At 48.2% G+C, this 23,032-nt stretch overlaps 11 protein-coding genes across 11 annotated transcripts; 6 read left to right on the top strand and 5 right to left on the bottom strand.

Annotated features, from left to right (window-relative positions):
* Positions 1-297: 297 nt before the first annotated feature.
* FOXG_11811 (uncharacterized protein) lies at positions 298-986 on the top strand (the record flags this gene model as incomplete). The annotated part of the gene is made up of 4 exons (XM_018391545.1): positions 298-453; positions 503-560; positions 649-779; positions 831-986. 4 exons carry the CDS (start codon positions 298-300, stop codon positions 984-986), a joined length of 501 nt encoding a protein of 166 aa, XP_018250207.1.
* Positions 987-1,336: 350 nt separating this feature from the next.
* On the bottom strand, positions 1,337-3,399 carry FOXG_11810 (uncharacterized protein; the record flags this gene model as incomplete). The annotated part of the gene is made up of 6 exons (XM_018391544.1): positions 1,337-1,749; positions 1,802-1,966; positions 2,017-2,999; positions 3,047-3,215; positions 3,267-3,286; positions 3,341-3,399. The coding sequence occupies 6 exons, from the start codon at positions 3,397-3,399 to the stop codon at positions 1,337-1,339; spliced, it is 1,809 nt and encodes a 602-aa protein (XP_018250206.1).
* Positions 3,400-4,026: 627 nt separating this feature from the next.
* On the top strand, positions 4,027-5,446 carry FOXG_11809 (cytochrome P450 oxidoreductase; the record flags this gene model as incomplete). The annotated part of the gene is made up of 5 exons (XM_018391543.1): positions 4,027-4,354; positions 4,404-4,702; positions 4,755-4,927; positions 4,975-5,200; positions 5,261-5,446. 5 exons carry the CDS (start codon positions 4,027-4,029, stop codon positions 5,444-5,446), a joined length of 1,212 nt encoding a protein of 403 aa, XP_018250205.1.
* Positions 5,379-7,892, bottom strand: FOXG_11808 (uncharacterized protein; the record flags this gene model as incomplete). The annotated part of the gene is made up of 7 exons (XM_018391542.1): positions 5,379-6,029; positions 6,084-6,949; positions 7,000-7,316; positions 7,367-7,495; positions 7,552-7,607; positions 7,663-7,789; positions 7,840-7,892. 7 exons carry the CDS (start codon positions 7,890-7,892, stop codon positions 5,523-5,525), a joined length of 2,055 nt encoding a protein of 684 aa, XP_018250204.1. The 3' UTR covers positions 5,379-5,522.
* A 1,386-nt stretch (positions 7,893-9,278) lies between these two features.
* On the top strand, positions 9,279-9,608 carry FOXG_11807 (uncharacterized protein; the record flags this gene model as incomplete). The annotated part of the gene is made up of 1 exon (XM_018391541.1): positions 9,279-9,608. The coding sequence occupies one exon, from the start codon at positions 9,279-9,281 to the stop codon at positions 9,606-9,608; it is 330 nt and encodes a 109-aa protein (XP_018250203.1).
* An 845-nt stretch (positions 9,609-10,453) lies between these two features.
* Positions 10,454-12,383, top strand: FOXG_11806 (uncharacterized protein; the record flags this gene model as incomplete). The annotated part of the gene is made up of 6 exons (XM_018391540.1): positions 10,454-10,522; positions 10,569-10,909; positions 10,957-11,079; positions 11,127-11,755; positions 11,804-12,203; positions 12,257-12,383. The coding sequence occupies exons 1-6, from the start codon at positions 10,508-10,510 to the stop codon at positions 12,381-12,383; spliced, it is 1,635 nt and encodes a 544-aa protein (XP_018250202.1). The 5' UTR covers positions 10,454-10,507.
* Positions 12,384-12,545: 162 nt separating this feature from the next.
* Positions 12,546-15,184, bottom strand: FOXG_11805 (uncharacterized protein). The gene is made up of 9 exons (XM_018391539.1): positions 14,918-15,184; positions 14,802-14,862; positions 13,995-14,745; positions 13,915-13,948; positions 13,744-13,864; positions 13,665-13,685; positions 13,229-13,608; positions 13,003-13,177; positions 12,546-12,954 (listed from the first exon to the last, which is right to left on the bottom strand). Exons 1-9 carry the CDS (start codon positions 15,063-15,065, stop codon positions 12,576-12,578), a joined length of 2,070 nt encoding a protein of 689 aa, XP_018250201.1. The 5' UTR covers positions 15,066-15,184; the 3' UTR covers positions 12,546-12,575.
* Positions 15,185-15,395: 211 nt separating this feature from the next.
* On the top strand, positions 15,396-17,245 carry FOXG_11804 (salicylate hydroxylase). Its single transcript, XM_018391538.1, has 6 exons — positions 15,396-15,503; positions 15,560-15,700; positions 15,758-16,476; positions 16,527-16,575; positions 16,635-16,824; positions 16,884-17,245. Exons 1-4 carry the CDS (start codon positions 15,489-15,491, stop codon positions 16,537-16,539), a joined length of 888 nt encoding a protein of 295 aa, XP_018250200.1. The 5' UTR covers positions 15,396-15,488; the 3' UTR covers positions 16,540-16,575; positions 16,635-16,824; positions 16,884-17,245.
* A 34-nt stretch (positions 17,246-17,279) lies between these two features.
* Positions 17,280-18,627, bottom strand: FOXG_11803 (uncharacterized protein). Its single transcript, XM_018391537.1, has 3 exons — positions 18,327-18,627; positions 17,984-18,276; positions 17,280-17,934 (listed from the first exon to the last, which is right to left on the bottom strand). Exons 1-3 carry the CDS (start codon positions 18,436-18,438, stop codon positions 17,389-17,391), a joined length of 951 nt encoding a protein of 316 aa, XP_018250199.1. The 5' UTR covers positions 18,439-18,627; the 3' UTR covers positions 17,280-17,388.
* A 117-nt stretch (positions 18,628-18,744) lies between these two features.
* Positions 18,745-20,069, top strand: FOXG_11802 (uncharacterized protein). The gene is made up of 2 exons (XM_018391536.1): positions 18,745-19,155; positions 19,211-20,069. Exons 1-2 carry the CDS (start codon positions 18,853-18,855, stop codon positions 19,961-19,963), a joined length of 1,056 nt encoding a protein of 351 aa, XP_018250198.1. The 5' UTR covers positions 18,745-18,852; the 3' UTR covers positions 19,964-20,069.
* Positions 20,070-20,225: 156 nt separating this feature from the next.
* Positions 20,226-22,790, bottom strand: FOXG_11801 (uncharacterized protein; the record flags this gene model as incomplete). The annotated part of the gene is made up of 3 exons (XM_018391535.1): positions 20,226-22,110; positions 22,161-22,615; positions 22,668-22,790. The coding sequence occupies 3 exons, from the start codon at positions 22,788-22,790 to the stop codon at positions 20,226-20,228; spliced, it is 2,463 nt and encodes an 820-aa protein (XP_018250197.1).
* Positions 22,791-23,032: the final 242 nt, after the last annotated feature.

The following is a 23,032-nucleotide window of genomic DNA, read 5'->3' as shown; positions in this document are numbered from 1 at the left end:
TCCATTCGTGCAAGCCTCCTCTCTCCCTATCAACACACTAACGAAATACCAAGCCAACCTTTCCAATTCCAATGCAAGTTACAAGCCTCCGGACCACGGACCGCCTCCTCTCCCTATCTAAGATAAGCTTCCAAGCCAAAAGACGAGCAGCTGATGCCAATCAACCCCGCAAACACGGAAGCGGCCCGTGTTCCTGGACACCTCCTATCAACAGCAAACGCGGGGTAAAGTATCTAAACTTATATGGCGGGACAGGTGCTGGTTTGGCGTTTCCTATGCAGATCGGCTAACTTTACCATGACGAGCTCAAGCGTTGAGTGTTACCTTGTTCCCCGGACGGACGACGCACCTAACAGCCGACTTCCGATCCTTGTCTACCGCGATGTGCTACCTCAGCCGAGAATCGAAGAGACAGCAACAAGATTTCTGACCACGCACCGTTGGGAAAAAAGGGTATGTAATTGTTTTCGCTTTTTGGTGTCGCGTGTTAAGTTATGCTCAGGGAACTTGGGGACATATTGCCATTCGCCATTTCCATCCCAACAGCCATGAGTGCTACGGTAAGTCGCTTCCCGATCATGCCTCGGTAGAAAGTACTCTCATCATCATTTATAGGTATCTTTCAGGGCTCTTCAACACTATTATTAGGGAAGATTCAGAAGGGGAAGGGCGTAGAAGTCCCCGTGAAGTCAGGGGATGTTGTCGTCCTACCCGCTGGAACAGCCCATTCATCCCTGGAAAGCTCTTCGGATTACAGGTACATCGGCGTATATCCAAAGGTATATTTTGTTTTTCTTTCATGTCTGTGATAAAGTATTGATGATCTGTAGGGTTGTCCCAAGTGGCGGAATGAGATGGGAAAGAAATCCTCGGCTGTGTTTCTGGACACTATCGACGAAGTAGATACACCGGAAGATGATCCTGTGTATGGGCCCGACGGACCATTGCCGATGCTATGGAGACACACTCCTCGCTCCAAGCTGTAGATAGTAACATAATACAGTCTCTGTTGACAGTATCTCAAGTCATACGTAATTGACAGGGCTATGTAGTCTCTACCATCGCTGGCCACGATAGTTCGGTCAGTGTTATTCTTTACATTTAGTCTTACCAAGCCCTGATACAAGCTCTTATATTTAAGAGAAAAACGCGTATGCTAGAGCGTCCAAGTCTGACTCTCCGCCATCTCCGGACAAATGGAGAAATCGCCACTTAAAACACCACCAAACCCGATGTGTTCTTATCCAAACTTTAGAAAATATTCACTACGCTACATTAGCCCCGGACTTCAATCTGTTTAAAGCGTGACTTCTCGTTATAAAGATCTATCATTATTTTAAACAGGTACCGTGATGCAAGCTACTGCGGCATGTTTATCGACATCTGAAGCCGTAGTGGCATGCAAGACCTTCCTCCATGCCAAGTCGCCGCCATCCTGGACTCTCTCCTCTGAGTGCCCATCTGCAAAACAGGTTTCAGGCAGAGGACTGCTCTCCCACAGATAGAAGCTCAAGTCAGAGTCCTTCTTTGGCAAAGTCGTCATCGATTCAATCATGTCCTGCTTAGTTGCGCCCAACGGATCAAGATCTGGCTCCTCAATCCATGACAGTCCATGACCCCAGTAGCTGTACCTCTCCGATTCATGGGTCCACTCATAATCCTCCCAGCGATTTTCAGCGAGAACCTGAATATAATGCAGAGAGCTGCCTGGCCAGAGTCCAGTTACCTTTCCGTTTGTGCCCTGTTTGTCTGCAAGATGGTCAACCAGCTAATACCATGGTGATAGACGGAAATGACTTACACCAACTGCGACAAGTTCCAGTCCACACCATATCCTGCATGACCTTCTGCGTGTGAGTATTGAAGTCATTTTGAGCATCAATGCGTACTTCGAAGGACTTGACGCGCTGGCGAATCATTTTGTGAAGAAGGCGAATGAAATAATCGGCAGTCGCTTCCACAGAACCTTCAGAGGTCAGTATAACTATTACCAATGGCGAAAACCCATTTACTTACCCATCAAGCTTCCATTGGAGATCGGAGTGTTCGGTCCCAAGAAGATGAGGTAATTGGGAAATCCCGCAACACCGAGGCCCAGATAAGATTCAGGGTGTTCTTGCCATGCATCTTGGAGGTTGACACCATTGCGACCAATTATAGGAAAACGAGGTCTGAAGGTCGTGTTGAATCCTGTAGCTGCCACTAGCACATCTACTGGATATTCCTTACTACCAGCCACGATACCACCTTGTGTCACTCTTTTAATCGAGTCGAACACTGGTTCAACATTCGGCTTTTGAAGAGCAGTAAGAAAACCCTCTCCCGGGTTGATTCTTCTGCATCCTGCCTCAAATGGAGGTATTAGCTTGTTTTGCAGGTCTTTGTCAGGGATTAGCTGTTTCATGCGAGATTCAAACATGGCGCGTGTCCTCTTCTGCTCTGGGCTCGATTTGAGGAAGATTCGGAACATTCCGTTGAACTGATCTTCCAATCCCTTTCTGGTATCGAGATATATATCCTTGTTTGCCTCGAAAATAGCCTTCTCTTCTGTGCTGTAGGTGTAGTTCGTAGCATTTGGGTCGGGCAGAGCCACTGGCGGTGCAATCCAGGAAGGTGTACGGATAAATACCTTCATGTCTTGGACCAGAGGCTGTATCGAGGGAACTAATTGAATCGAACTGGCTCCCGCGCCAATCACGCCGACACGTTTACCTCGTAGGTCAATCGAATGGTCCCAGGATGCTGTATGCAGTAAGGGACCGGTAAAGTCCGACAGCCCCTCAATGTTGGGAATTTGTGGGTGATTGAGTATGCCACCAGCATTGAACAGAATTTCTGATGTCACAAGAGAGCCATCTTCTAACTGTACAGTCCAGGTACTGTCGCTTTCAGACCATCGTGCTGAGACCACCTTGGTGTTGAAGGAGATGTATCGCTCAAGGTCGAAGTGCTTAGCAACTCCCTTCAGGTAGCCCTGTATCTCATCAGATGATGCGTAACTTCGCATCATTAACAATGAACACTGATTGGACTGCTGACAACTCACAATTTCGACCATGACGGGTTTGGAGCAAAGGAATATTGATAGCAATGACTCGGGACGTCACAGGCGCAGCCGGGATATTTGTTCTCAAACCACGTACCACCAAGGTCTGGTGACTTTTCGAAGATCTGAAAGGTAACGTAGTCATTGAGATGGCGTTTCAGCTTGTATGCTAGGTGTTGTCAGCGTAGTCCTTCGGTGAATGAAACGGATAAGAACTTACCCATCAGAATACCAGATACCCTGATTGGAAGCATCAGCCAAAACCATTCCTCTAAGGGTACGAATTATACTTACCCGGCTCCGATAATGGTGCATCGGATCTGCTTTGGCTTTTGCTGTTGTTCGGCGGACATGATTACTGTATTTTCGAGCTTGTAAGGTCAAATTTCGTTAACAACTGAAAATTTCCGAGTGGGACTAGTATTTTGAGTACTCAAAATAAACTATGCCTGCAATATTATAACTTCGAATTTAACTCACTTCAGCAACCCATCGTCATAGGCCACTGCTTATCATGGCATTCTCACAAGAACGCACACAAAGCCGGAAGCGGCCCGGATCTTGTGGGTACGGAGAATGATAACAACGCCGCTAGATAGAAACGGTTTAGCGTCGAGATAAGGTCGTACCACAAGGTCAGATGCTGTGGGTACGGAAGCGGGCCGTGATCCTAACTTGTGAGAAATCGTGATTGGCGCTTGTCTTATTGGCTTCGAGTGAAGTGTACCAAGGAGAAGTTGGGAGCGAATGATGGATGGGGAGTGCGGAGTAGAAAATGCGTATTGGGTCATGCGAGAGAGAAAGACGTATCATGCACGATAGTTAGAAGGGTATAAGGGCCGGTCTAGAGGCTTGCATTCATAGACGAATCTTATCATGCACGACAGGATAGTCTAGTTACCATCCAAGCTTAACCCCCGTTCTGTCAATTTATCACCAGACTTCGTCAATCCTAAAATCAGTTATTATCTCAAACCACAATGAGTCGTTGGTTCAGTTTTGGTACAGCGAAAGAGGCTGAGCCCCAGACTACCCGGGCATTGCCTGCATCATGGTATCGCTCCTCAGCCATGTATGAACTGGAACGACGAGCCATTTTTTCCAAGAAATGGGTAGTCGTATCACATAAGGCAAGGTTCACGCAAATAGGCGATTTCCTACGTATCACCCAGGCTGGCTTTACCTTTTTCTTGGTCAAAGACCGCCAAGGCGAGATCAGGGCCCATCACAATGTCTGTCGGCATCGGGCGTTTCCACTGGTAGAGCAGGATGCAGGAAGAGTCAATATACTATCTTGCAAATATCATGGTAAGTAGATCACCCAACTCGTGTCTACGAAAATGTTGAAAGTTGTAAGGCTGGTCTTATGGACTCGATGGCAAATTGGCCAAGGCTCCAAAATACCAAGAGGTTCCAACATTCGACAAGTCAACCAACAACCTGTACCCAATACATGTGCATATCGATAAGCTCGGATTCATCTGGATCAATATGGACGCCAGTGCTACCCCCACTGTCGCTTGGGACGACGACTTTGCTGGCGTTGACACTCAACCACGTCTTCAGCCATTCGACATGGAGGCCTATCACTTCGACCATCAGTGGGAGATGATTGGGGACTACAACTGGAAGACTTTGGCAGATAATTACAACGAAGTGAGTCCTTTTAACCCTTCCCCTTTAACTGGCGCTGAGACAATGATATCAGTGCTACCACTGTCCAACTGGACATCCCGCACTCAATGCCCTCACTGACCTGTCAAAATACTGGGTTGAGACATCTGGTGGTCATATACAGCACTTCAATGTCGATAAGCCCGATAAAGATGGCATGGGTATCTACAGTACTTTCTACTATCCCAATGCATCCATCACGATCTCGTAAGCAGATAAATACTCCTCGATTGCAACCAGTTCCTAATGTTTAGCCCTACCTTCTTCTACATCATGCGCTGCATCCCCATTTCCGCATCACAAACTAAGATGGAATACGAAGTCTACAGAAGCAACAGTGCTTCAGACGAAGATTTTAATGAGATCAGCAACTGCTTCAAGCAAATCCTCAAAGAAGACAAGGATCTTTGCAATGCAGCGCAGAAAAACCTGAACGCTGGTATTTTTGTCAATGGCGAACTTCATCCTCGAGTAGAAAAGGTACGAGTCAGCCCTTGTATCTATACTTTCTTTGCTAATGAGATTGTCCTTTGTTATTAGGGCCCCCTCTTCTTCCAGGAAACTACGAGGAAACTCGTCATGGAACACCATCAGCAGGAAGAGCATGAAGGACATGAAATCTGGCCAGCGGCACCGAAGAATGGGCAGTCAGGGAATGGACAGGACGATATTGACTTCTGCAATAAGTTAGAAGCGTGTGCTGGGTCGGATAGTCTCAAGTGGTGATATTAGGACTCAGTTACCAACTTTTATTAAACGCATATGACACCTGTACAGAGAATGTGATGCCTGCCTCAATACATCAAAGCATTGTGTTTCCCCAGTCAAGGCTAAGCCACTCATCAATAGCCCTTCCAAAGTCATGCACTTGCGGAAATATGTTATCCGGTTCCATAGCCGATCCAAACCCCTCCTGAATATTCTGTTGGAGAGATCCTAGCAATCCCGAAGCATCAGATGGAACACGGCCTCTTATAGGGTGGCTCATTTCACCCTCACCCGGAGCGTATAGTGGCGTGTCCTTTGGAACAGTCTTGTGCCCAATAATACCAGCTGATCCGACCAAATCATAGCCTTCGCCAGATTCGTTACCGCCTCTTCCCGTGTCCTGGTTGGTTGATGCTAGGCCGCTGTAAACAGACTCATCGGCGCGTGCATCCGGCCTACCAGCTTGCTCATAAGACAGTATATCCCAAAGAAGTCTCGTATCGATGGTGAACTTTTGCTGTGTTGGTCTTCCCAGCCCAGGCTCTTCGCTGGCTAGAGGTACAACTTGTATGCTCTGCTGCAGCTTTCGTAGATTTTCATGCTTCAATAGTAGTTAGTGCTCCATCTTTTCCCCACACAGCTTCATAGTACTTACCATGACCGCGACAGCATGCCATGTCAGACCCATGCACCTCAAGAACTCAAGGCATTTCTCAAATCCAACCTGAGCTTTCTCTCGTAGAGTCAAGTCTTCAACGAAACTATGTTGCAGGTGAATGGTGGCAACTACTACAATAATATGAGCCAACGTTGGATCAGACACTCGATAATCCATTTTTTCCAATATTTCAAGATGATACATGATCCATCCGATGTGTCGAGTAATCGCATCAAAGGAGCTATTGACGAATGACTGAGGCATGGTATGTCGGAAATTCCGTAGTCGCATTGATAAAAGAAATGGGTGATTGAGAATAACAGGAATGGAAGCATAGACGAACTGGGTGAACAGGTAGGGACCCCAATACCCTCTGTTTTGTTGCAAAGTTTCAGGTGTCTGCTTGTCGATTTGGTTAGCAGAGAACCGGTACTTGAGTGGTACACTACAATCGATCTCGAGGTGGCGATATGAAACCTGAGAGTAATCGGAACGCGGATTCCATGGGGGCAAGGTGTCCGAGAAAACGCGGCGGGAAGCGTAAACTCTAACTGTTCGCCAAACTTGAGCAAGAGGCATGGTATACTTCATGATCCCTCGATCCATATCGCATGGTACTGACTTCTCTGGCGGAAGCAACCATGCCGAGCACGCTGCTGTTCCGAGTGATGAGTCCTCTCCATGTGACATGGCAGTGGGCCACACACTAGAGGAAACACTGCCCTGCAAGTGATGAAGCACGAATATACTTCGGATGCAGTTATTGAACTCGACAGCATCGCCGAGAAAACTCCCTTTCGTAATGCCGCTCAGTAACTGAATCGCATTACTGAGATATAGGCCTGCTTGGACAGTATTTCCTTCTGGTTCTAATCAGCCATGGCCAAGACGTCATTGCTCTGTAATAGCATACCTGCATGTTCAAAAAGACTTAGTAGACATAGCGTTTGCAAGACGGAACAGTCGACCCGGCTACCGAAGACCTTGTTCATCGCGATTTCCCTCGAGGCTTGTGCCATGGCATGGAGACGTTGGCGATATTGTTGACTCAATAGCCGAGGAGGAAATCGGAGACATAATGCTTGTAGTACCAAGATCAACTCTGTCTCTCTACTCGGCAGTGACTCTGCAAATGCTTCGGCGTTGAAGAGGACCAAAGGTTGCCGATGGAGCCAGGTTAGATATAGAGAGGCTAGTTCATCACCTCTGGGCTCGACGAGTGATGATGGGCTGGAGTGCTCCGTCAGCTACATTCTAAGGATAGGGGAAGACTTTCTTACCCCGACGCTTGTCTTGGGTCTACAATCTCACTAGTTTCTGCCATCTCATCCTGGCCGACCATGGAACTCGGTGTATGTCCTCCTCCCTGCTGCGACGCTGAGCGCCGGCGTGAATCGTTGATCACTGGACTGAGGCTCATTCGTTAAAGCCTCATAATGCTATGGCACTTAGAACTTTCACTTACTCGAGACGGTCGATAAACAAGTCCAATTTCTCTTCCAGGGTTTCCATGCGAAGCTCCTGCAAGCAACCAATATCAGCGATTGACAAATGGGCTTATCAATTGTTAACGCACCAATGATCTATCCGAACGAACTCTTTGACCTTGGCCATCAGAGCCTGATTCATATACACAAATCTGACCGAGGCGTTCGCAGTACGAGCATATGGGCTTTTCTCCAGGGCACTTGGACTTCTTGCGACTGTGACCATTGTTAAAATTGAGACTACCTAGATGACATGAGAAACTAACCGACATGGCTCGCAAGCTTGCCGTGCGCGTTTGGTAGGTCGTGTGTCTTCCATTGTAACAGCAGCTAGTGAACATGATCTACAGATGATGAAAGTTTGGGGGACGCGGGGAATGTGTTATATATGAGCTAGTCAACTAACGGAGAACTAGGCCACTCGGTTATCGCTGGGATAGCTTATCTCTGAGCGATGGGTAACTCCGAACCAATCAACACTCAAGATTGGAGCCTACCCTAAGTTAGGTGGTCTCCCTTTATCAGAACACATAGGCCATTATTATGTCCCAGTGCAATAATTGACGGGGTAATGGAGATGAATTGTGTTATGTCTCTCTATATGACTCTGAGCCGACACTGTTCATCTGCTAGCCGTTGTACTGACCAACTGGTTTCTTACCTACTTGTTCAATCTGAGGCGCTGTATGCTTTGGTTTACATGTTTTCTGAGTTGGGAAAATTAAAGTGTAGCAGTCTCCGTCAACTCTCAGACCAATGAGGAAGAAGATGACGTGGGTGGTTGGGAGCCGAAATGTTTAGCAAGCGTAAATTTACCGAGAAACCGTTGTCTGAGGTGTCAACGAGACGTATCGAAGCAGCTCATTTATACTTCCAGCAGTCTTATAATTCTCCAATAGTTAAACGGAATATCCAATGATCTCGCCACAATTCTATGTACAAGCCCAAACCTTGCCAACGCTCTTAAGTACCTGGTCTTCTTTCGAAATCTGAGTCGACTTCATCTTCGATTCAGTTCATACTTTCAATCGGACTATAACTACAATGCGGATTCACCTTTTCGCTATCGGGTTATAGACATCGTTTTTCACTGCATTGAGATAACGTGGACAGAGACGAATCAGAACAACATCTACGATACATTACAGAAAGAGGATTCCGAGTTCGCGGACGTACACGATGATCTAGCCCTGTCCTCCAGAATGGCATAAGGATCGAAGAGCTTACTATCTCGAACCTTGCCGACTCTATTGACCCCAAACTAATCAAATCGGAGGCTTGAAACAATCTCATCCATCTACCAACCTTATCGACCTGAAAATTCTGGTTCAAAAAGACTTTGATTTCTTGGGTGAGAATACTACCGTAACGAAATGCACGAGTTCTTCCAAGTCTTACCTTCACAATGGCTGTCGCCCAGCGTGGTTGAAAACTTACAAGTACTATCATTATTCTATTCCCATTACAGGAGATGGTTTCCCAGAATGGATCTCTCGCAGATTAGAGCGTTGCCATACCTGAAGGTTCTGGCTCTTGGGTCCTATATCTTCACTAATGAACGAGAGACTGACTGGATAGCGTCTCTGAAGACAAGCAATAGGAGTGGTGGCCTGGAAGAGCTTTATCTTGACGACTGCCCGATCTTGCACAAAGCCGGACAATATGGCCTCTGACAACAGGTGGATGTCCAGTCCCAGGGACCGTCATGTACGGCGTAGGAGAGAACAGCATGAAGTGGCATAACGTGCTCTCAGGATGGAAAAATAGCATGAGAGGTCTTAAGAAGTTTGTCATGGGAGGGAAAGATTGGAGCTACGAATTTCTTACCACAAAGGCTATCCTGCAACAGGACAAGTACGCGGATATCGATCAAGAGGACGTAGAGTGGCTTTCCACCAACAACAGGCACAGAACCTTCGCATGTCCCGAACCAGAAAGCTTTGGTGAACGCCCCCGCAAGCCTTACCGACACGACCCTGAGGAACCGAAAGACTTTCGGCTGGATAAATATCTGCCTGGAGTAGGATTGGTATAAGAGCGATGGGCATGGATGCAATACACTGCATATAGCATTTGCCCGAGTTATAGTAGTTGGGTTGGAGCTAACGATATGAGAAGTTTTTCGAGCCGGGATGGAGTGGACTGGACACGACAGGAAGAGGCGGTTGGGCTTGATGACGCTGCTTACGCATTGCTTATGGAGGGTATCTGAGATAGACTAAGATCTTAGAATGTGGGATGGCCGATCTGAAGATGCAACCTTAAAGGCTATTCTGAAAATGGACAGCCCCTTTCCATAGCATGGTTAGCATGTGAGTCCAGAGCGTTCTTGCAGCATCAGCCGCAGATGGGAAATTTACTTCCGAGGTTCCTGACAAGCTGAACTTGTGCACTCATTATTAACTCCAGCGAAGAGTTTACATGAGAATGCGGTAGGAAATTATTTCATAGATAATTAAAGAACTTGAGATGGAATCCAAGTAGTAAAGCTCGCTTAGCATCAACAGTGACCAAATTGGCTTGGTATGCCCTCACCTGAGTAACTAACTGCCGGCGCTAACTACTCCGCAAACTCTAATACCCCGCCATCTCCCCCGTAAACCATCTCATTCGGGTCCATCACGCCGATGACAATTAGATTACCAAGAGATCCCCCTCATGAATCCCTGCTGGCCACTTGCCGATGGGCTATACCGAGACCTTACGGGCGCTGGATCTCATAGCTTAACGCAGATAAAGGAGTGAGCTAGCTGGTTTAAGTCATCCGAGGTTTTTGGAGATGTTGGAGATGGAATCATCGAAGCTGTGATAATGATAAGAACCGTGAAATGAGTTGAGATAAATAGCGAGCGATGGCATGTTGAGTATACTGGTAGATCAGAATATCGAGAATTACACAACCGCACAAGCCTGAACACTTGCACCACCGCAAGAATGCCTACTCAAGAGGCCAGTAACCTCTATCATCTACAAAACTTCCTTCTAACTTCAACAGGCACGTGAAACCATCCAGGATGAACTTCACATCGAAGTCCTCCCTGGAACGGAGATCATGACAGACGTTGGCAAAGAACACTATGTCCGAGCCAAGGAGTCCGATCAAGTTCTCGTTCCCCAACCATCGCAAGATCTTCACGATCCCCTAAACTGGTCGCCTTTCTGGAAGTTCTCTGCCATATTTTGCGTTTCTACCATGACGTTCACTCAGGGATTTGCGCCTCTGGCTCTTGCGCCTATGTTTCCTGACTTGATTCGTGCTTATAACAGTACTCTTGAGGATGTTATTCAGTTTACAGGCGTTACTATCCTGATTCTGGGATTTAGCAACTTTTTCTGGTGAGTATCTAGTACTGAGGTGTAGATGCCATGACTGAGTTTCGAAGGGCACCTATCTCTACCTCCTTCGGTCGTCGACCTGTATATCTCGCGTCGCAGGTGATCTGCCTCGCCTGTCACATCATTCGTGCCAAAGCATCCACCTACGGCATCTTCATGGGAGCCTGTGTGTAAGTTTACCCCCAAAAGCCTCCCGAGGTCTTGCTGACATCTTCAGTCTCAACGGAATCGGAGCTGGACCCTCTGAGATTCTTCAACCCGCCGTCATCGCCGATATCTTCTTCCTCCACGATCGCGGAACATGGAACGCGCTATACTGGGTTGTTTACATGGGCTCACTTATGATCGCGCCAATCATCGCTGGTCCAATGGCAGACCGCACGGGATGGCAGAACTTCTGGTGGCTCAATGTCGCTGTTACTGCTCTCTCCATCGTGCTCGGCATATTTGGGTTTCCTGAAACGAAGTGGACTCGCGTCGACTCGATTGAGGCTGAGCGCGGGGTTAATGAGATTATTGATACAACTCAGGACAAGCCGTCGCACTCCCATGCTGATGCTGAAAAGACTGTCGGTACACCTCAAGCCCAGGTTGAACCCTCTGCAGACGCTCATTTGGGCAAAGGAACACCTTCAAAGTTGCAGTGGCGACTGTTCCAACCCAACTCAGCGCCTCTCCAAAACATTCTTCTCGACATCTGGACTCCATGGAGACTCTTCGTCTATCCTATTGTTCTCTTTGCTTCCTTTGTGGTCAGCTGGAGTTGCAGTAACTTCTTGATTCTCAACCTTACCCAGTCTCAGGTGTTTGCAGCTCCTCCGTACAACATGAGCTCTCAGTCCATTGGTAAGTTTCTATAACAGCTCAGTCAGTGACATATACTAACCTTCCAAGGCTTCCTCAATTTCTCCATTCTTGTCGGCGCCTTGATCGGACTTGTCACAGCTGGTCCTTTCAGCGATTGGGTCTCTGCAAAAGCAACCACGCGAAACGGCGGTATCCGAGAACCAGAGATGCGTCTCCCTGCGATGATCCCCTACATCGTCATTATGATCTTCGGCAATGTGATCACCTCAATCGGATACGAAAGGCATTGGCCATGGCCAGTCATTGCCGTCCTTGGCTACTCATCTGCTGGCATCCAGGTTGCTGCCCTCCCAAGTATTGCCAGTACATACGCAGTGGATTGCTATAAGCCAGTCACTGGATCGCTTTTCGTTGCTATTACTGTCAATAAGAGTCTTTGGGGATATGGAATGGGCAAGTTCGTCACTCCATGGACTATCAAGTCAGGGTAAGTCATGATTTTGCGGTCTTCGAAATGTCCGTCACTAACAGCTTCTGCAGATTCATTCCTGTCTTCATGACCAACATGGGACTCACTGTTCTCTGGTGCGGCTTGGGAGCGGTGTTCTACTTCTATGGAAAGACTTTCAGAAGATGGACCAAGGACAGCAATGTGCATGGGTTTTAAGTATAGACTGGACTGTTTTCATTCGGTGATGGACTGTGCAATACGAGGTCAACTGTAACAAACCTTCGTCTACTTCAGTTCACTTCTGTCTTCGATGTCATATACAATCACTCATAGTTATTGCAAACAGTCACTCTAATTTGCTTACTACGCTCTCTGTCGTTCTCAATTAGACATAGTATTCTTCTTGAACTAATGAGGCATCGACATAAACAGGCTCGCAGCATCAAAGTCTATCGATGACATGTCGAGGTTCTGATCCAAGTCCCCATCCAGCAGATTCATAGGTCCCCAGTAGTGATTCAAGTACACCATTCCATCAGGCCAAGACGTCCCTGGATTTACAGCCGCTGCAGCTTGAGATGATGACTTCTGTGTAGCCTTTTCCCTAGCTCCTTGTAGTAGCTTTGCCGCTTGTAGCGCAACGACGCACTCATCCATGATCATGAGGATCTCGATCGCCATATCGACTAGGCGAAGGAGTGGTTGCATTTCGCTTTCGACTGCTTCTTGGGTCATGTATACCAGTATAATGCTGGCAGCAAATACGGTATATGTTGTGTTGTAGAACCTGCACGTCCATCAGAAAAGTGTACTTTTAATGCTTGATGCAACATACCATGTTCGGAAGAAGTCGCTGTGTTGGTAAGTCTGATAGATGGTCTCAATAGTTTGCTTTGCTGACTCAAGGCACTTTTGGATGCCGATTTTTGTGTCACTCATAGTCGCTCTCTCCTGCGCCGTTGACCTCAAGAGGAAGGATCCGAAGAGGAGGATTCTCAGGTTGTGATATCCTGCAACCATCATTAGTATTGCATTTCGGAATCGCTTCGGAGTACACATACGCAAATTTAGTACAAGTCTTTGTCGCTTCACCCACTGAACATCCCTGACCCCTCTCAGAGACGGTACCTGAGTTGACGATCCCATTGGCCGTATAGCCTCGGGAAGCTTTTGTGTCCAGGCCTCTAGATCCCTCTCAATTTGACCAGCCATTGCCACCATCATCGGTATCGTTGTTTCGGGCAGGTAAATACTGAGGCAGATGTTCCTTGTGATTTTGGAGAAATGCACCATGTGCTCGATGATGGCGCAACAAGGATGTTCGGCCATCTCAGAATCCATCCCGGTTTCGCTTTGGCCGTTACTAATACGTGGGAATCGTCGATTGTGATAGAGGTCTGCTCCTAGAGTATCTGGTCGGCCCATTGCGAAAGACATTTCACTTCAACAATTTTAGGTTGGTGACAGCAAAAGAGTTGTAGATCAAGAGATACTTACGTCTCCAAAGAGTAAAGACCCCTGTTGTAGGGCGTCAGCAACTCATTCATGCTAGGTCAAAGTAGAGGGATTGACATACCACCACGTCCGTGTCTCTGCTCTCAGCAAAGATGGCGGCTTCTTGCTGTTGGGTCCTGGCTCACGATTGATGCCCATTGCCAAAGCTGTTCTTATGGCGAGTCCAACATACATATATGAGACTAAGAACAGTTAGAAAATCCATATCGAAAACTGAATATGGTTGACTGACGGTGCGGATGCAGTTCGTTTTGACAAACCTTGGCCTGTGATCATTAGAATGGCTCAGCCGAGAGTCACTGCTTAACCTACCAGGATAAAATAGCATTGAACCATATCTAGGTCAGTGACCATCCCCAGCCTATTACAGCAATCCTTAGCTCGATCAAAGAACTTCCGGCTCCAGGCCAGATTGGTCATTCCATCGATAAGTTCGTCCTCTCGCGTCCCGACCAATGCACCAATCGAGAGGATGCTATAGTACAAAGCAACAAAACTCGTGATCCTCTTGTTTTCCGGTCCTTCACCCGCCCACAAGGACTCACAGCGTTGCACGAACGAAGTCTTGTCCAAGATCGGGTGAATGTAGTGAATCGCGGAGAAGAAGCCGTCTATAAAGTTGCGACATTGGAGGTACCAAGGTGAGTGATCAGACTCTTCAGTACTCCTTCTCCCTCGCTGCGTATCCTGCGATCCGCTTGCGTCGAAGTGAGGATTGTGCAACGACGAGAGAAGTGCACCAGCATCGTCATCATCATTGTCTTCCTCACCAGTTCGCCGGACATGAGACAGAAGAGCAACGGATGAAGAGCTACCGTAGAATTCGACATCTCTCGTGTGAGTATTCATACCAGAGACCTCTTGTTCTCTCGTATGCCATGATGAAATGCTATTTGGTGTAGGGAAGGCCTCCATTACCGTTGGATGCTGAGCTATTGGTAAAGACGAGGCATTCATCACTATCCCTTCAGGACTATTACTTGGCCCATCGGTCGCTGCCTTCTCATAGTTCTCCACAATGCTAGAGAGGCTCTTGACCTGCTCTTCCAATTGTCTTACATAGCTATGGTCGCACTAGTGAGCGAAGAGCAGAACTGAGATGCTGCAGGCAGATATTACCTTGATGTCATACGCATGCGCGACATGTCCTGGCCTTTGTACACACATTCGACATTGCGGCCTTCAAACAGTCAGTCATAATATCTTATCTCGACATTTGAGCTTTAGATACTGACTTTGGCAATATGAACAGGGGTAAGATTCGTCGCACTTGTATTTCTTGGATCGACAAAGGTCGCACGCGCGGGCAGCTCTTGGCCGCCTGGGGCGCTGCGCTGCAGGTCTGTTCACCTGAGGAACCTGGGAATCTGTTGATTCATCCATGTCAAGAGTATCAGCAGCACTAGGTTCAGAAAATATGCACAAGTGTTCGATCTGGAGACCCCAGAATGTCGAAGCGTTGAGACCTGAGTGCGGAGACCCCAGATGGACGGAAATTTCGAGCTTGGAGGCAAATCTGGGGTAACGCGAACGCGAAGCTGGGCGAAATCTGCGCTGGAGGTTTCATTGGCTGCGAAGGTTTTCGTCTAAACCGAACATGGCTAGCCTGGAGGCTCTCAAGCTACGGAAAAGCCGGGCATGGCCAATGTAACCTCGGCTGTTCCGAGGGGGCTCCCAACTACCCTACATCCCTCACGTTCCGAGTGTCAGTTTCATATATGTAGTAACGCGGCGAAGCCAGCTGCATGCTCTCCTAATTTCTCTTTTATCACGAGACCTATAGTTGATCATCATATCTCAATCAAAATGCCAAGTTCCACTGTAAGTCGACAGACCCTCTGACGTTTGTAACATTAGCTAATACTCCACGTTGACAGCAACCCAGTCAAGCGCATGATGATGCCACTCTAAATGTAGTCGTTGTCGGCGCTGGTCTTGCGGGTCTTGCAGCAGCGATCTCCATTTCTCTTTCAGGACACAATGTCACAGTTTTAGAGTCGGCAAAAGAACTACTCGAGGTATACAACTCCGTAATTACACACTACTACCAAGACAAAGACTAATAAACCTTTCAGGTCGGTGCTGGTCTACAAGTCACCCCCAACTGCACACGCATCCTCCAAAAATGGGATCTCCCCGACAGACTGTGGCAATCGGCCGCTGAACCCACGTCGCTCGTCGTCCATCGCTACTCTGGCCGAACGCTCGCCATAGAACCCGACTTCCACAAGCATATCCGCAAGAAGTACGGCGCCCCATTCATCGATCTCCACCGCGTAGACCTCCAGCTTGCGCTCTACGACAAGGCCAAGGACCTGGGTGTCCAGTTTAAGCTCGGTGATAGAGTGCAGGACATTGACTTCAGCATTCCCGAGGTCAGCACCGAGGCTGGGGCTAGATATACCGGCGACTTGATCGTTGCAGCGGACGGACTCTGGTCTAAATGCCGTTCCAAGTTTCTTGGAAGCGAGGACAAGCCTATGCCCACTGGGGATCTAGCATACAGGGTTGTCCTGGACGCGAAGGATATCCACGATCCTGAGCTACGGGAATGGGTTGAGCACCCGACGGTACACTTCTGGATCGGCCCAGGTGCTCATGCTGTTGGGTATTCCATGCGTGGCGGACAGATGTACAACGTTGTACTTCTTGTTCCTGACGATCTTCCATCGGACGTTAGTCGACAGGCTGGATCAGTGGAGGAGATGCGAGAGTTGTTCAATGACTGGGATCCAATTCTGGCAAGATTTCTCAGTCAGGTCGATAAGGTCGACAAGTGGAAACTGATGCCACAGTAAGTTACGTCTTGATGTCCCGTATTCTTCGGTGCTGACATATTTGTAGGAGAAGAGCTTGATTCGTGGATCAACGAGGATTCAAATTTCGTCTTTGTGTAAGTAATTCTTTTATGTCGCCACCATGCGAAACCTCCTGCTAACATATTGGTTCTAGCGGTGATGCCTGTCATCCGATGCTCCCCTACCTAGCGCAAGGTGCCAACTCCGCCGTGGAGGACGGTGCAGTTCTGGGTCTACTTCTCGGCCATGTCAAGTCGAAGCATCAACTACCAAAGGCCTTATCTATGTACGAAAGGTTACGCAAGTCTCGTGGAGAAGCCATCGTGAGAGAAACCTTCAAGCAGGTCCGTACCTATCATCCAGAAACAGTGAAAGACACAACTAATTTTCTGTTCTTTTGTAGCGGGAATCATTCCATATGCCTGATGGACCAGCTCAAGAGGCACGCGATGAAACCTTCCTGTCTCAGCTCGGCGCTGAGGAACTCAAAGGCCCGTTCCCAAGCAGGTGGACTTGCCCGCAGGTTCAGCCTTGGCTTTATGGGTATGATGCGTTTGAGGTCGTTGAAGATGCAGTGAAACGTGATCCTTTCACAGAATAGCTTGTTAAGGCTATGTAGATTATTCAGAGTGTCCTATCATATTAGCAACCGTTCCTTTGCGACAAAAGTGGCTCTTTAAATGGGAGAGAACACAAAAAGATGGATTAAAGTGCGAATACCCGAAGAAGAACATAGTATGAACATATCTGTCTTCAAAAACGTCCTGTAACAGACTATATGCTTGGTTCACTAAAAGTTTTCACCATGTTGACAGGATGTACTCATTAAGATACGATAAGCTTCGACTATCGAAGAACAATCCAGCCAGTAAAGGGGCACTACTATTGAACAGTGAATTCACAATAAGCTACTTAATCAAAGACTCAAGGAAGTCAAAGCCCTGCCGCTGAAGATTCCAAGTAACAGATCCAACCTCCATCTTGGCCGCGAAAGTATGCTCCTCCCCAGGAACCTCCACCATACAGCAGTTAACACCGTTCTGCTTCAGCACATCAAAAAGCTTTCTACTCAGATGAATCGGCACTTTTGTATCTGCAGCACCATGGACTATAAAGGTTGGAGGAAACGAAGAATCAACGTTTAGTGCTGGGTCGACCTTGCTCCAGTCTTTTGAAGGGAAGATGGCATCGAGGACAGTGCCGTTCGCCAGTTGTGTCAGGGCATATGCTTGGCGGGGGTCGCTAAAGTCTGGAGGTCCAGTCGCCTGGCCTTCGAGAGAGACACCTCCAGTGATGGGAACTGGGTCTTCGTCAAATACCTTGTTGATAAATGAGTCTTTGAGTCCTGGTGGTAGCTTCATGCCCTCAAGTCTTGTCGTCCAGAAGTCATCGGCAAAGTTGCTAGGGCCATACATATCGTAGATTCCTGCAACTGGACGAGGAACGCCAAAGCCCTATAAGCGTCAGTTACTTATAACGCGGATCTCGAGTGAGTTTGCTTACCAAACAAAGTGATAAATGCCCACCAGAAGAGGTACCGAAGGCAAACACATAGTCGAGATCCGGTACTAGTGTTGAGCTCGCTTTGCGTAAAGGTGTTTCGAGACCTCCGTCGTAAACCCAAGCTAGGAGATCACGACAGTCTTGCATTGGACCCTCCAAGAGATTAACTTGGGGACAAAGGCGATGATTTGGTGCCAAGACGATCCACCCTCTACTTAGGCAATCTGATACCTGGTCTTTGTTGACCATTTTGGAGGACCCGAGCATAAAAGCCCCTCCATGGATGTTAATTACTTAAAGGCAATTAGCATGGATACATAGACGGCAAAATGCTTTAACTTACGGACTGGACATTTTGTAGAGTCAGTCGCGACAGAAGGCAGGTAAACATCAACGTCAATCTCTTGTTCACCCAGCTGCTTGTAGACAGCTCGAAACGAAGTTGGAGGACTCATTTCCTATCACTACGAGGCAAAACAAGCTGTCACTCAATAAAGCGTGAGTAAAGATCTGTTGTCCATCAAGGGTATCTGTAAAAAGATCCCTACTCCCTTGGTTCCGATATGCCGCTGTAAATCAACGTTCCGGTGATACCGTGGACCCCGTGTCGGAATTGCGGCTTTTCCGGACCTCCAAGTCGAGCTTCGTCAGCGGCCGAAGTTAGTTTGAGGGGTAGCGATGGAAAATCCGGGGAGGATGCGGGGTTCTTCAGCGCCTCCGTATCGTGATGTGGAGATCGGGAAGTGGGAGCTCAGAGGAGTAGAAGAGTAGAGGGCCCTGCCAGCCAACCTCATCAATCCATCAATACTTGGCAGTTTTCTCCAGGTAGCCATCAACAATTTTCGCGTTTACGCTATCCCTACTTCACCATGAGCGTTCCCCTACATACATCTCCTCCCAATGAGAGGACAAGCTACATGATCGACCAGCTCGAAGGAGAGCGCATAAGCATTCCTGGCAGCAAGGGTGTTTTCAGAATCCTTGCTTCATCAAAGCAGACTAATGGTGGCATGGCTGTGTTTACCAGTGGTGCCGTCTTAGCGGATGCCCCTGGCTTTCACTGGCATGAGGAAGCTCATGATGTCTTTCTGGTCACCAAGGGTTTCTTGAAGCTATGGAGTGGTGATAAGTGTCGAATCATGGGTCCTGGTGACTTTGCTTATATCCCTCCTGTAAGTTCTGAAACTTTGTCACATCGCAGTGTATTATCAACTGACAGGGGTTTAGCATGTTATCCATAATCCCCTCTTGCTGGGACCTCACACCGAGACCGTGGGTCTGGTAGCACCAGGTGACTGGGTTGACTTCTTTAGATATGTCGGCGAGACATACAATGGCATTCTTGTGCCGGAGACTGATGATCGCGACATCAAGTCAATGCTCATGCAGAAGATGATGGCGGCCAAGGACAGATTCGACGTTCATTTCAAGCGTGACTACCAGCCACCCGAGGTTGGCGAGTGGTTAGAGTCTGAGAACCAACTCGCTGGCCCTGGTGAAGCCTATTTCCTACGGGCCAATACTGGACCCAGATGGCTTCTGGGGGGTGTTATGTCAAGACCTTTCATTCTCGCGTCCCAATCCGGTGGAAAATTCTCAATGTCGAGTATTGAGTCGTCGAATGTATATGGGAAGTCACCTCTGAGCAAATGGCTCACCTTTGCCTCTATTGATCATTGTTTCATCGTTCAAGAAGGCCTTCTTAGGGTGAAGATCAAGTCTGGGGATAATAGTTCTTGGAATGAAGCCAGGGAGGGTCAGACGGTGGTCATTGCTGCAGGAGAGACTTTTACATTGGACTTTGGCAGTAAATATGTCCGTGTCTGGACCTTTGCCAATGGGAGAGGAATTGAGGAGGTGGTTCAGAATGCTGGATCTCCGACTACGGGATTCGTTCTGCCTGACGAGGTTGGAGACTGGGAAGAGTCCAAACTGCTGGAAGTATGTAAAGACCTTGGGGTGGAGGTTGCAGAACTATAGATAACTAGCAAAACGGATGCATTAAACTTTCAATTTCATCTGAGCATTGCCTGAGTTGCGTTCTGGTATGTGAACATGAGCAGCGTCGCTCTCTGCTTGAATCGGCCACGGGGAAGCATGCTATCAATAGTACGTGTTCATGTTAGCATCACGACGGCTTATAGTAATTTCAGGGGTGAATCATTAGCGGTTTACTAAGATTTCATTAAGAAATAGTGAAGGATTAGTCTAATCAACGGACATCTATTAACTTCTATCTGGTCTAAATCATAAGAGTGGCACGTTGGTCTCCAACCTCCACGCCATACTCGCCCTCGTCCACCGCCCAAGCATGCGAATCCTCACTCCAATGGCTGTTGAAAGTATCGACCTCAATCTGCACAAACACTTCTCTGGTCTCGCCGGGCGAGAGTTGAACCTTGGTGAATCCCTTCAGCTCCCGAGTTGGCCTCCAATCAGCTCCATTCTGAGGAGGGCAGATGTAGACCTGCACCACTTCTTTGCCAGCGATGCTGCCAGTATTCGTTACACTTACGCTGATTGTGAGAATTGAAGAGTTTGAGGAGGCGTCCAATCTGGCGTTGAGACCGTCGTACGAGAATGAAGTGTAAGACAATCCATGACCAAAGGGAAACTGCACTCGGCTCTCCGGCACCCGGCCTCGATATCCGATCTCCAAGCCCTCAACATACTTGATGGTAAAGCCTCCACCCTCGTCCTTCTGAGCAGGGAAGTTTCCAAAACTGGGCCAGTCTTGTAGTGTCTTGAACCACGTCGCCGTCAACCTCCCACTAGGATTCACCTTTCCAGTCAAGATGTCAACCATAGCCTGAGGTCCTTCTTGACCAGGGAAGTGCATATTCACAACGGCATCAACATCATCAACGAAGCTACTGATGTCAATGGGGTTACCGCAGTGCAGAAGAACAGCTGTTTTCTTCGAAGCAGCAGCGACAGCCTTGATCATGGCGACTTGGTTGGCAGGAAGAGTGATCTCGTCCAGGTCAAACCCTTCAGACTCGTACTGTTCGCTACGACCGGCGTAAATGATGGTGATGTCAGATGTCTTCGCAACTTCGATGGCATCCAATATGGCCTGCTCTTCGGAGTATTCTTCCTCAAATGAAAGGGTAAGGCCATATGGAGTAGGTTCGCCAACAACAGATTCTCTGGATTGCATGGTGACAGAGATGTGGTATGACTTTCCTGCTTCCATCGGCAATTCTATTCGAGACTCAAGCTTGATCAGATTGAAGAGGAATTGCTCGGTTGTAATGTCTGGTGCACCGCCCTTGAGAACACAAATGCCATTAACCTCAACCGTGAAAGAGCCCGAGTGCCGCACTGCAAGAGTATGTGTCCCGGTAGTCTCAGGGACAAGGTTGGTAGTCATCTTCACATGAGAGCCAGGTGTCTTTAGCCCCGGCTTTCCCTGGGCCATCAGATTGATAGCAGCGTCTTCCAAAGTCTCAACGAGAACTGGCTCATCTTGACCAGAGTTGTGGTAAGTCACCTCGACGCCCTTCTTGCCCTTGTCCGTCGTCACTATCTCCGTTGGTACAGTCGGAATGATACGGCGCATACGAACACCGCTTGCATATGACACTGTATGCTCATTCGACAATGCTTCACGCAAGAGATCGAGTGGAACTTGGCGATATTGGGGGTTGCATGATGCACTGCCACCGCCAGTGAAGACAGCCTTCTTGGCGTACTCGCCAACGACGCCAATCCTCAAACCAGTAGCTGCTGGGAGCGGAAGTGTTTGGTTCTCATTCTTGAGAAGAACGATACCTTCTTGAGCCAGTTTGCGTGCAATGTCGTTGGTCTCCTGGATGATCTCCGATTTCTCCGGTCCTTCGCTCTGTGCCGCTTGTGTGCGGTTACGGAGGTCGAGAAGCCGCGAGACGCTGGCGTCGATAACCTCTTCGCTGATCTCACCAGACGTTACAGCTTTGATGAGCCTCTCGCCCCTAAAGACAGGAACGGGCATCTCAACATCAACGCCAGCCTTCATGGCCGCTACGGTAGAGCGAGTGCCGAACCAATCTGACATGACGATGCCTTTGTAGCCCCATTCCTTTCGAAGGATGTCCTCGATAAGAGTTTCACTGTCGCAGCAGAAAGCTCCATTGACCTTGTTGTATCTTCACAATATGTTAGCACTAGCATTATAAATGATATCAGTGGTACTCACGCTGTCATGACGCCAGCAGGGTTCGACTTCCTTAAGAGGAACGACCAAGCAGCGAGATAAATCTCCCTCAAGGCCCTTCCATTCGGAGACTCATCAACATTATAATACCTTCTTTGAGTCTCAGAGTCATTGCAAACAAAGTGCTTCGCACAGGCTCCATAGCCTTTACTTTGGATACCATTCACAATAGCCGCAGCCATGAATCCCGAGAGTAGCGGATCTTCACTGAAGCACTCAAAGTTGCGTCCGGCGCGAGGATCTCTTTGGATGTTAATAGTCGGCCCAAGGATCATCTGCGCATGCTTGATCTTGGCTTGGCGAGTAAGCTCAGCGCCCATCTTCTCCAAGAGCTCGGTGTTCCATGTTGAGGCTATGCAGGCTGTGTTGGGAAAGCATGCTGTTGTCAGTGTACTGTTGAATTCACTGGGGCGTATTCCACTGATCGAATCAGCTGTCTAGCGAGGGTGTTAGTATTCACCACGGTAGAATGAAGTTTGTGTACCTCACCTTGAGTGGTGCAATGCCCTTTTCAGGGATGCCTGCGATTGAGACGAAGTCATCTGGCGTTCCTGACAGTAGCCTGACTTTTTCTTGCAGAGATAGAGTCTTGAGAGTAGCTTGGACATCCATAATTCCTAAACGCAATTGTCTTGACTGTGTATACCGTGTCCGGTGGTGGTGCTAAGAGTGAGTATATATGACTGCGCTTGTCTCTGGTGGCGCTTTTGCCACTCCGAGAAGCCAGGTCAAGACGTGTTCCACAGAAGGGTTGTGGGAGGCACTCATGCGTCCGCCCCATACTCGGGTTTTCCGGTCCCTATGATCCACAGCACTATTTTCAATCATGCGGAGCCGGATCTTGTGAGCTTGTT

The sequence above is a fragment of the Fusarium oxysporum genome, chromosome 10, assembly GCF_000149955.1.
Source record: "Fusarium oxysporum f. sp. lycopersici 4287 chromosome 10, whole genome shotgun sequence".
NCBI classification, from domain to species: domain Eukaryota; kingdom Fungi; phylum Ascomycota; class Sordariomycetes; order Hypocreales; family Nectriaceae; genus Fusarium; species Fusarium oxysporum.
Note: the sequence above shows the minus strand (reverse complement) of the source record. Positions and strands in the feature narration are given on the sequence as shown.

Excerpts from the sequence above, each read along its gene's own strand:
- FOXG_11802 (XM_018391536.1), top strand. The coding sequence starts at position 18,853 with ATGAGCGTTCCCCTACATACATCTCCTCCCAATGAGAGGACAAGCTAC. Across the intron at positions 19,156-19,210 it reads ACTTTGCTTATATCCCTCCT|CATGTTATCCATAATCCCCT; the intron begins GTAAGTTCTGAA and ends ACAGGGGTTTAG.
- FOXG_11803 (XM_018391537.1), bottom strand. The coding sequence starts at position 18,438 with ATGAGTCCTCCAACTTCGTTTCGAGCTGTCTACAAGCAGCTGGGTGAA. Across the intron at positions 18,277-18,326 it reads CTCTACAAAATGTCCAGTCC|TAATTAACATCCATGGAGGG; the intron begins GTAAGTTAAAGC and ends ATTGCCTTTAAG. Across the intron at positions 17,935-17,983 it reads GGCATTTATCACTTTGTTTG|GGCTTTGGCGTTCCTCGTCC; the intron begins GTAAGCAAACTC and ends TGACGCTTATAG.
- FOXG_11805 (XM_018391539.1), bottom strand. The coding sequence starts at position 15,065 with ATGGATGAATCAACAGATTCCCAGGTTCCTCAGGTGAACAGACCTGCA. Across the intron at positions 14,863-14,917 it reads CCCCTGTTCATATTGCCAAA|GCCGCAATGTCGAATGTGTG; the intron begins GTCAGTATCTAA and ends GACTGTTTGAAG. Across the intron at positions 14,746-14,801 it reads CGCATGCGTATGACATCAAG|CTATGTAAGACAATTGGAAG; the intron begins GTAATATCTGCC and ends GTGCGACCATAG.
- FOXG_11804 (XM_018391538.1), top strand. Across the intron at positions 15,701-15,757 it reads CGGCAAAAGAACTACTCGAG|GTCGGTGCTGGTCTACAAGT; the intron begins GTATACAACTCC and ends TAAACCTTTCAG.